The sequence below is a fragment of the Bombus flavifrons genome, chromosome 10 (assembly GCF_040668555.2).
Source record: "Bombus flavifrons isolate JBK064 chromosome 10, iyBomFlav1_principal, whole genome shotgun sequence".
In the NCBI taxonomy this organism is placed as follows: domain Eukaryota; kingdom Metazoa; phylum Arthropoda; class Insecta; order Hymenoptera; family Apidae; genus Bombus; species Bombus flavifrons.
In genome coordinates, this window is record NC_138451.1 from 6,146,890 (window position 1) to 6,158,930 (window position 12,041).

At 38.7% G+C, this 12,041-nt stretch overlaps 1 protein-coding gene across 2 annotated transcripts in view; it reads left to right on the plus strand.

The window, feature by feature from the left end:
• LOC138184570 (uncharacterized) overlaps positions 1 to 12,041 on the plus strand; it is a 181,573-nt gene that overhangs the window by 140,068 nt on the left and 29,464 nt on the right. For both annotated transcript variants that reach the window (XR_011174344.1, XM_069122670.1), the window contains exon 3: positions 9,423 to 9,559. Coding sequence is in view for 1 of the 2 variants with exons in the window: in XM_069122670.1 (XP_068978771.1) it covers positions 9,423 to 9,559 (137 nt within the window). In the remaining variant the exon portion in view is untranslated. The remainder of the gene's footprint in view (positions 1 to 9,422; positions 9,560 to 12,041) is intronic.

Here is a 12,041-nt window from a genome sequence, read left to right on the forward strand (position 1 = left end):
TCTTGACCGCGGTGTATGGCCCGGTTTAGGTAAAGAGTCGGCCGACGTAACACTGCACGCGCGGCAGTTAGTAGAAATTCGTCTCGTTAGAAGTCGGTCATTGTTCGTTCTCTTGTTAAAAAACGTATCGTAACGTAACACCGAGTTTTGACCTGGCGGAATCATCCTATTGCCAAACTGTCATCCATCAGCGACTAACTAAACTTTTTTACACCTGTCCGAACAGTACGTCTCGCTACAGATCGACTGGAGGAGGTGACTGCAAAATTGGTTGTCTCTTAGACATAACTAGTTGATGGTTAATCGTCATTTTTAGTTGCTAGTTGTCCTCTTTGATCGTCATTTGTCACAGAATCGACACTCATCGATAGATAGCTATTTTTAGTTAATCGGCGCGTCACGCACAAGATACAACGATATTCGGTCAACCACGGGGGTCAACAGTTTAATATATCAGCGTCGTTTTCTTTAAATATGTATGTTTTTTGTCTAACTCTACAGAGTTCAATCTTCTTCGTGTACTAATTTACTAAAAGGCTGGAACATTCGTACTTTTTCCATTAACGAATCCAAGTTCCTTTCTTATCAAACAATAATAGTAAACTTTTGAGCGGCAGTGTATTTAAAAGCAAGCAGTCGACCGAGAGCTTTGAAAACTTATACTTGCAAGTTCCAGCTCCATTAACTTCATTCCTTTGGTTCTTTTTTTAATTTTAGCCCCGTTTATGTCAAGATGCAATTTGTAGAAGAATCTTCGATCAACTTGTTAATAAATTTAATATTAATTTCGCCGAACAACTGGAAACAAATTTCCTTCAAATAAACAACGCTAACCAGAATTTATAATCAAATCGAGACAGCTTTATCGGAAACGAAATGAACAGCAGAATAGTTAAAATATCAATAACATCCGATATATATGAACAAAGTTTCCACGCGGGATTCTAGCGTAACAGCGCAGCTCGGAACGAGCATTACTCATTGTAGAAACGAATGTCGCATTCTGCGATACGTGACAAACGTTCCATAAATTATAACTTTATACCGCGTGTTTAAAACTCATTTGATTGTGATTGATTTTCAATTGGTCAGTTAGTTATTTATTTACCTTAATGGAAAGTGTTGCTTGCCTGATTAACGCAACAGTTCCTTCGGTTATGACTTGGATCAACTATAAAGGAAATTTTACATCGATATATTAGAATACTGTATCTAAAAGGTGAATTTTTTCTCATAAAATACTTATGCATCTTTCTCTAAGAACTTTTTGTATGTGTCGCGCGTATAGAAAAATCGTCATCCTATCAAAATGTCTGGTAGAGTCTTATCCTTTTTCCGTGAAAGATCTATTTCCAGAAATTTTTCGGTTACATTCGCGATAGATAAACAAAACGAACGAACGCCGTTTAAAATACCGCTAATAAGCTTAAAGCTTATTTGGAAAGTTCCTGGTGCAGGTTGTTTCGTCGAAATTTTGAAGGAGCACGGATTCCCTTATCGCGTTTGCGCTTGATTCAACGTATTCGTGTATGCATCCTGGTACGTGCAAAGCAATAAGCATCCAGGCAGCGTCGAAATTTGTCGCGACCTTAATGCGATTATGTTCGTCAGCGTTTCCACGTTCTACGCGTGCATAATGCGAGTCGAATTCGACGAGGGAATCGTGACACGATTCGACTGTTGCATGAAGGAAAAGGAAGCCTCTGTTAGTATTCTATAATCGGACTGTCTCTATACGTGTACGTTCACTATAGTCCTTTTGTTGTTAAATTTATAGTCATATAGCTGATTCTTCTTGATTCGTTCTTGGAAGCTTTATTTTTGTAATTTGATGATCTTTTAACTTTTTAACATCTCTTATTTTTGTCTAATATTTTCTAATTTGTTTAATTATTAAACTCTTGCCAAGAATACTACAAAACAGACATTATTCATTTATTTGTTGATTAGTACGACATATGACTTTTTCACATAAAAATTACAATTTAAGGTAGATGTTGTAAACTCTCTTTGTTGTTGTAGATTTCTCAATAAATTTCTCGCAAAATAAACACCATATATCCTTTTTTACTTTGTTAAATTCTTAATTAAAAATCCATACTGGATCGAATATAAAGAAAATTCTAAATTTATTCGTCTTTCTAATTCTCAAATGCGTGGTAATTCCAAACGCTTCGACTGAGAATATATTTTGGGAGAATTCGCTATTACGAGAAATATTGTCGGAAATTAATAGCAGAATATTGAAATTTTTCTCGATCGTTGAATCCTTTTATCTCGTTTCTCCGACATTTCCAGTTGGCCCGTTTTAAATCACGAGATCAGAGGATCCCGATCTAAGGAAAAGAGAATATTTTTTGAGAAAAATTCCCTTCTCCCGATTCTCTGACGGAAAGGCGTGACTCGTCACGGTCGATCGCCCGCCTGAATTCGCTCCACCATTCTCGCTAGAAGGATAATTCGCGAGCCAGCTTCTTTACCCCCCGCCCTGCTACGTAAGAACCGTCTTTCCTCTTTACGAGCTCGTGAGGCCCGCATCTTATCCACCCGTAGCTATTAGCCCACGAGATTTCATAAAATGCGCGCGGATCTCCGCCAGCTCGCGCGAGGAATAGCTGAATTCGTGGTAATTTACTGCCGTCTGTCGTCAGCCTGTGTGATCATGAAATAATACCTAAGAAAAGAAAAAAGAACGTTCTGTGTTAACGAAAACTTTGGTCAATCAAGTAAAAGAAGAAAATTCAACTAGCATCGTACAATATTGTAAGTATAAACTAAGAAAATTGATAATCGAAAATGTCCTGATATAATCTACAAAAGAATGTAAATCAAAAGTGTAAAAAAATGTAACCGCCAAATACAGTCGAACAAGAAGATTAACGGCGTAATATTGAAGCGTAAGAAGAAATTGATAAAAATTTTGATTGTAAAATAAGGTAAAAAAAAAAAGGTGCAACTTTCCTCGGAGGATTTCTTTGCAAACGATAAATCCAAGCCATTTAGCATTTCACGGTGAACACGGTCACCGGATTGGACACGAAGTAACAGGGTGTCCGGTAGAAACGAACTCGATCGAGAAAAATAACGAGGTATCGTGGCGCTGTTCGTTCCCCGCGGCAATTAAATTAAAACCTATGCTAATGAGGATTGATTCCGATGTATTGCGACCAGTGCGCACGCACCAGCCAGGTGTTAATTGAGGCATAGATCCGCTGGTCAACCAGGACCGATCGATTGGCACGATTTAGGCGGGCCGTTTGTTCCGTTTGATTGTTTGAGTTGCCACACGCGTTTGTCGCCTCGATCCTGACTATATCGATGAAGAAAATTGGTTGAAAATTGAATCGATCGCTTCCGATCTGTCAGCTTACGTTATTTCTCTCCTATTACAGCAGGTGACAAAACCTGTAACGTGAAATTGTACCATATGATTACGACGCCACTATTTGCACGAATATTTCGTGCATTTTGTCATTGATTTCTGTAAATATCGAGAGCATGGGATATTCTGAGATAAAAGATTTATATACTGGAAAAATAACGGTACGATTGTTAAAGAATAATCTTTGAGAGATAAAACAAATCAATTTTATTCGGCGATGCTTGTGATTAATCCTGTGCAGTGACTGTCATCAAGCTCACTTCTCGGACATATAACAAATTACTTTCCCGCATCTCTTTCTAAATAATAGAATTCCTCGGAAATAAAAAATGTGTATAACGAAAAATTCTCGAATATGGATTAAACATTTTTCAATTTTCGCAAGCTCAAATACGGCTAGGTAGATCTCAGGTAACGAGGTTAGATCTCAACACACAGAATCTCCATAAAACTCTGCCCCTAAAATCGAATCTCTGAAACGTCGGAATTTGGACCAAAGAGCCCGCTGAATCGGCCCTTAGCAGTCGCAATGCTCGATTAAACCGCGGGATCCTTCGAATCCTCTCGGGAATGTCGCTGAAGCCGCATTTAAACTGGTGGCTCAATGATTTCCCGCGGATTTCCGGAAATCAGCGTGCTGAGAAGAGCAAACAAACGCGATAAAGCTGGTCCTGGTCGACGAACAACGGAACACCGATGCGTAATGAAACGTTTTCATTGGCCGTTGTTAACCAGCGAACGGGAATTGTGTCTACCGTGATAAACAGAGGAAAAAGGGGAGGTTAAAAAATAGGTGAAAAGAGGGAAAAAGCAACGACGGATTACGCAATGCAAGAATTATCACGGATGAACGATCGATAGTTAATTTTGGCAAATTTGAATTTGGATTTATTCGGAGGTGTGATAGATTTAGTTTTACGCTTGATGAAATAAACAGATTGAATAATAGATCGATTAGAACCTTCTGATGGTTTGATTGTGAGGAATATGAATTATTGTTGGTAGCAAATATGGGATGAATTCTATGGAGAATTTATCGCAGGCTAGCAAACGGATGATTTAGTTCGTTCTGAATTTGGATGGAAATTGTGAAGTATACGTTTGATAATTTTATTACATATTCACTCGAGAAATAATTATAAAGTCTAAGATTATGTAGAGACAGATAAATAGTAATCGAATTAAAATTCTCTGTTCTAAAGAAATACGATACGTTTCGCAAAATATTTATTTAATCGATACTTCTGCTAAATTCCATAATCGCATCAATTTCCAAATTCGAAAAAAAAAGTTCTTCAACTATCTCCACGAAATATTTTCCCATTAAATCCTTGAATCGTCTGAGGGTGATTCATTATAGGGCGTCTTATGCTCATCCAGTTATACTTCCTGTTTCAGCCGTGGCACCGTACCACTTGCATCGTTACTCTGCTTTTAAATCGTTGCACTTTTCCCAGTTAATTAATAATCCTGTGGTAATTGATTATTCCGGAGGGACGAGGCGCGCCGTGGCCATACATTGTCAATGAATTTATCGCGGTTATGAGGGGAGGTTTTTACCCCGCATTTCCAACCGGTATTGCGGCTATCGATACAACCAGCCACAGTAGATCGTTCGATTAATCGAAACGTGCTATGGAATGTAAGACGTAAATATCGAATATCGAGGTTTCGATGTGAATGATTGCTTGGGACATTTTCAATGTTGTTGGAATGGAAAATAGAAGTTCGATTGTTGATGGAATTAATTTTTAAAAATCGTTCGCAAATAGCATATGTAGAGCGCATTGTCTTTTTAATATTTCGTGTCCACGTATTAAGAATTAAATAATCCATTTGAAAGAGATGGGTAGTTAATTCGATTCTACTCTCCACAACATTGCAGTTTCCAGTAACATGGTCATAAAAAAGACCACGATCCGATACGATAGCTAAAAGGTACGTAGAAATTCTAAATAAATACGGTCACTCCGATAAAGGGAAAAATTAATTAAAACGTCGTGGCCACGAACAAAGAGGAAATAAAACTCTGCCATCCGATTGCACGCAACAACGATTCTCGAATTCCTCCCACCGGAGTGTACGCCGAGATTTTTATCAGATACAAGGGGAATTGAATTAATATTCATTCGGACTAGGATAGTGAAATTTCCGTACGAAACGACTGTTTTGATAGGCAACAGAAAAGGGTGGGAGCAAAAGGCGAGAGACCGTACACGTTTCGCAACTTCCACCCTTGAGTACACTGAATGCCTCCATACTCCCTCGTTTACTCGTTCTTCTCGTCCTGCAACGATGCCCGTTACAGCAACGCTAGTATCGCGCGTTAGCACTTACCGGGTGACCTGGAAGTAATCCTCCAGCACGCCGTTGCTAGCCGCCCATCGTCAGATTTTTCGTAGTTTCTGTTAATGAAAAACCCTGGCTGCACGATCCTCTCGCGGAATTAAAAAACTTTCGGCGCGTTTTAAACGATTTTCACCCTGAGAGAGAGAAAGGGAGAATGTGTAAGAGAAAGGGAGGATCGTTGTTCGTGTTCCCTTCAATTCGTCGCTTTTATCGTGTATCCTACGATTTTGCATCGTCCACCAGAAACTTCGATAGCTTAACCATACTGGAAATTTGCGTTTTAACCTTCACGCAAGTGGTAGTTTTAATGTAGTAGGTAATAGCAAAGGACTGAAATTTTCTTGGAAGTTTCTGTGGCTTTATTTCTTCGACATTGAAACAAATTCAAGATTTTTTATATCGTAACAGTTGCTTAACATAAAGTTACTATAGAGTGGGTATTATAATTCCTATCGGAAACTGTGTTTAAAGAGGAATAAACAAAGATAGTGAAATAAACAGGAGAGACTTGAATGCATGGAAGATACACGTAGTAAATTAAAGAATGTATTTGAATGCTTACCGTAAAGAACTTATACGTCCGTATTGAATGTGTTATATAAAACATTTTGATATTTCATTGGTACACAATAACATAAGCAACGCATTCATAAAAGGTTTTCGTAAGTTTTGGAATATTTTTGTGAACTGCTGTAAGTGTTAAGGGATTTGTCGTAAGGTGGCGTGTTCCACCCTGTAGACATGGACGCGATTCACTACGAAGACTCCCTAGATACCATAGAAATACCTCGGCGGGTACAGTTTCCGTCGCAGGAATGAGGAAATTCCGGATCCTTAACACGGCAGCAAACCGGCCTCGACACAAGTGCCAGAATTCTGAACGAACTACGCGACATGGGAATGACTAATTAGCGACGACGATGTAGATTATAGGTCCTTCCTCGTTTCGATTTATTCCAGTCATCCTTGGGTTCTCTTGAAATAATTTATTTGACAATATTATTAACAACAGAATTCTTCTATTTTATGCCGAATAGCCATGGTACTTCCAGCGAATAGAAATATCCATGTCAATTTCAAATAGACGACTGATTTCTATTTTAATACCTAATTTTAATAATTATCAAAGAAACAAAAGTCGCCGATAATATTAAATCGTACGAGAGGGCGTTGATGGGACAAAAGAAAGGAAATACGGTGACATTATTAAAATGGCAGTGTTCGATATAAAATTCACGAAAAATCAGAGGAAATATCTGCATCGATACGTGGTGCTCGCGATTCTAGCGAGTCTTCTTATCGGATTCCTGCTGTTTTTCATGGGAGTGATTGCTTCGTTCGTGATTGCGACGAAACTGCGCTTCGACGACGAGGATCTCTTCGGGCTTGTGTTTAAAACCCTGACGTTATACGGTCTTTACGTGCTCGCTCATAATCTGGTGGGCGTGAAGCTGTGCTATAATTACTTCCACTATGCCGAAGGGTAATTGTAGTTGAGTTAATAAGATTTCACTTTTCTGTGCCTTCTGTTCGGGGAAACGTGTGACATAATTAACGAAATGCTCTTTTTTTAATCTTTTTATTCCTTATTCGTATATTATATTCAGAAGATTAATTGTTTTATGTAATCCTTGAGTTATTAATATAATGGATTGTAGGGATTAATGAATATTTAATGAATCGATGACACAACTAAAAATATAATTGATTGGTTTATAACGTTTGCGGTTAGGTTAATAAATTTGTATCATTTGAGAAGCTTTTTTGACAAATCTCTGGAATATTCAAATGATTAGCCTGAAGGAAATTGAATGGTACTTTTGTAATTTACATCTGTTACATCGTCTACATTGTCTGTCTCATATCTCGTATATAATCTCATTTATATCGTCTGTAACCTCATCTTGATCTTTTTTTATTTTTCTTTAAAAATGCATTCGTAATCATTACATTGGTAAACATTTTGTACGCAATACATAAGTAATCGTGATAGCAATCAACGTAAATCACTCGAACTTACAATATTCAACGTGGAAACGCGCAATCACAAAATGTACACGAAGAAGAAGATGACATCGCGGCTTAATTAACGACCCAGAACATCCACGCGATCAAAGGTACCGCAAGCGAAATTCCTCCTTTAATTTCTTCGGCTCTTGCGATAGCCTCGTGGAAGAGAAACGTTGTAAGAAAGATAAGTTAATTTTTCTGCAAATTGCTCACCCGTTGCACATGTACCAGCTTCGAAAACGAATCACCAAAAAGTAACCTCTTTTCGAATTTTAATTTTATGATAAAATATTCCAGAAATACTAAAATGTAACGGTAAATCAATTATTGTCATAACACAAATTTTCAAATTACATTCTGTCGCTTTTTGTAATTTAAAATTTAAGTTTATTCTGTCCATAACAAATTTACGTATTAATTGGTAGGTTGAACATGTTTGTCGTGTGTGTAAAGGTTCGGAGAATTTTTCGATTTAATCGCATATTTCAATTCTTCAAAGTGTCATCCCTTTAGCTTCGTAATTAATTAATTTGTAACTTTGTTCTCTGCCGCAATACGTTTCCATGTAGTTATTTGAACGTTTCATCGGTACGCGAATTAGTACAATTAGAGAAATCAGAAGACTGAAAAAGGTTGGAAGGTTAAATTTCGTGGTACAATACCGGCCAAATTGCGAATTAGCCGGATCGGAGCTGTGATTTCGCGTAAATTAGTTAACGAGAACAACGACAGGATATTCTTGATATTTCCCTGCGGAAACCGCGCCGTGAACGGAAATTCACCGGATTGAAGCATTCATTAGGGATGTCGAGTGTGCGTGAATACAATCAATTGGTCCTTGTAATCGGATCTACGCGAACACAATGTGCGTCTCGGTTGCTATTATACAAAATCCGTGAGAAATGGAGACAAAAGTGCTAAAAAATTGGAAACTAGGATTTTTCCCCGAAGAAAATAGGATGCACGTAAAATTATATGGTAAAAATCTAAACAAATAACGTTAAACGTATATGGTAGAATGTATATTTTCAGAATTGACGAAAAATCTCAATGGCATATCGATCAACGAATTTATCGATTAAACTTCACAATCATCTAAGTCTAAGGAAAGGATCTAACCTGAACAACGAAGATCGAAGAGAACATCCAGTTCATTCGACTCTTTATAGACGAGACGAAAAGAAACGATAAATGGGCAACGAAAAAGGGCTAGGAGGAAAAAGAGGGTGGCGAAAAGTGGATTCGAGCGTAACCTCGTTGGAGAACGACCGGAGAATTAACCCCTAGCGTGTTTTTCTTAATTTTCTTTCTCTCTATCGACCGGCCGAGTACGAATTGGAAAACGGCCGCTTGCCGAAGGCCGATCGATTTGTCAGAATTTTCAAGTAATTCCACCGATACTCCGCCAAACTTCATTTGTTTTAATTACCCTTTCGCTTGTTAATGTATCTCCGCGGTATCTAGTCGTTGGTTAGAATGATTTTCGCGCCTCCTTTCAATTCACACACATACACGTGCATAGACGCACCCGTGTTTGCATCAAAGTGTGAAAATTGGAAGACGAAATTAATCGCGACTGGTTCCTTGCTGAATTAAAAATGGACCGGTTCTAGGCTGTCTTAAATAAAGATTATAGATTAAGCCATCCAGTTGGTGATAACGGACGATTCGTCTATTTCAGGCCAGGGATGAACCTGAGACTGTTCCTATGGACTCTGATAGGCTTGTTCGTGGTGCTCGTTGGCTGCTTCATGGCCAGCATCTGCTTCTCTACAGCGGATCTTTTAACGGTTCAACTTAGGCAAACTCTTCACGAGGGTGAGTTTCTGAGTTTAAAATAATATTGGGGGAGGGAAAATTGGGGAAAAATCGATTATGTCTATTTGATTTGACTCTAACTGGAAAATTACTTTCTGCCCCTTATTTTTTATGAACATTGAGTTCTCCCGGTTTTATATCGCTTTGTCTTCATTTCTAAATTTTTAATTTCTCGAGTAATTTTCTTTCTTCTCCGAACGATTAATCCCAAACAGATCTATAACATCTTCGAGCTTCGCGATTTCCCTAATTTCCATCCATTGGAACAATAAACGCTCGCAGGCGTTGTACGAAGCCAACGATAACTCCATTAACGAAAACGAAAGCAAGGCAAACGGTATTCGTCGGTGGCCGAGCCCGGATAACCCATTTTCCGAAAACAGAGAGACAAAGCGAAACCGAGGCAAACGCCGGAATTGTGAAATATTCATTGACGAACGATGTATGCGAGCGATATTCGCGGATCGGCAGGTGGCTGTGCGCGAATTCATTTTGTCCGCGTGATCGCCTCGTGAACGCCTATCCGTTGTCCCATCTTTTTCCCCCTTCCACGTTCCTCTCCCTTCTTCATTTTCCGCTGGGCCGTCGTTTTTCCGAATTTGAATATTTAACAAAGCAAACAGAAGAAAGAGAAAAATAGCGGAAAGATTGGATGTATACGAGGCACGCGAGGCACGCTGGATCCAGCAGAGTGTCGTCTCAATATGGCAGGCAGATGGTGGAAACGGTGCGCTTCCGCGAAATAGTATCCGACTATGTAATATGCAAATCGACGGTCGAACGCGACGCACACCGGCTGTCCCGTTCGAAATTACCGATGGAAATCTCGTTTGGTGTCTAGCTACTTAATGAATAGATACGTGACTCTGTGGATCCTCTTGCTTCGGGCCTCGAAATTCGAAACGTTTGCTCCCGATAAACTTGCAGGCTGATGCGTCGCGTTCCGCTGCGTGCTCTACGCAAATTTACCCTAATTAGCTGTAAATTGTGAGAGATATGGAGATCGCGATCGACTTAGTGCTTCTGGGTGAGTGCTGGTGAAGAATCGTTTATGGTGCAGGACATGTGTTGTATATTTTGTATCTCGTGAATTTAGTGGTAATGAAAGAGTTCAGAATAGTCCAAACATTAATACCACTGACAAATTATACAAAAAGAAACAATGTACCAGTGAAATGTTTCGTGTTAATCGAATTAACAGTTGTTTGGTCCACGATAAACATATATTTTACTTTGATTATCCGCGAACCGCGAACCATACGAAGATCTTCGTGCGTTTAGTATTTCTTTATCTTCCTTTGACGAGATAAATGTAGAATGAAGCATGACAAAGATATAAAAAAAAAAACAGAATTGTAATAAAATAAAATTATCTATGGGGAATCTTCGTATTCGTTATTCTACACTTGCGTTAAAATGGAAAGATCCACGTGATTACTTTGAAATCTCCCAAACCGCTAATGAAATCGTTATAAACTGTTCGATCTCGCGTGAACCTTCAATCACCAGTATTTAACTATAATCGACATTTGATTATTTCGATCATGGGTTTTTAATTAATACGCCGAAGGTCTCGACCGCGAAATGAAAATGAAAATTTCAATTTTCCACGGATCCAACCACTTCAACAAATTCCTTCGATAGGATATAAAATATCGGAAAGTCGTAGGCTAATGCAAAATATTCCAGGCTACCGGCCACCGTTCCGTGGAATTTGTCGGCGCTTCCACAGAATACCGTCCCATCTCGTGTGAGAATAATCGAGATTCATATACGCCCGACGATTCTTCCATTCTTTTTCATACACCGTATGTCTCGTTCCCAGGAGTCACTTTATTGGTGACCCATGGGAGATTCAATCATCATGCATAGGTTAAATATTATTTGCGTCTCTCCTTTAGTGCCATTTAATAATTATGATTTTTTTAAGACAATTCGAATGGATCGTGTTTGATCGTATTCTAAAGAATTAGTTGCTTCTAAAATTCATCAAAATTCATCGTCAAAATTCTCCGTATTCTGTGAAATAGGTATGAAAAGATACTTCACAGATGTGTCATGGAAGCGAAAAATAGACAGCATGCAGGTTAACATGCAGTGTTGTGGAATAGATTCGTCCGACGATTGGCACAAGACATATTGGCTGCAACGGGAGTTTCTTGTGCTTGACTCGCCGGATATCTTGAGGTAATTATCGGTTAATTATGTCAAGACAATCGAGAGTCGATAGCACCTATCGATCGGATACACCATAAAATCTATATCTTATCCGCGTTTATCGACCATTATCTTCTCACCTACCCTCCACCATGGTTCATGGACAATGTGAGCTTTATCGTCTTACGATAGTCGTGTTACTTCCAAGGAAGTGATCCTGCTTAACCCAAGTGGAACATCTTCCCAAGAAAGTAGTATATCGAAATTTTATCATAGCTATTAAACTGTTATCATAAGAATTCATACGGTGTTATAATTATAATTA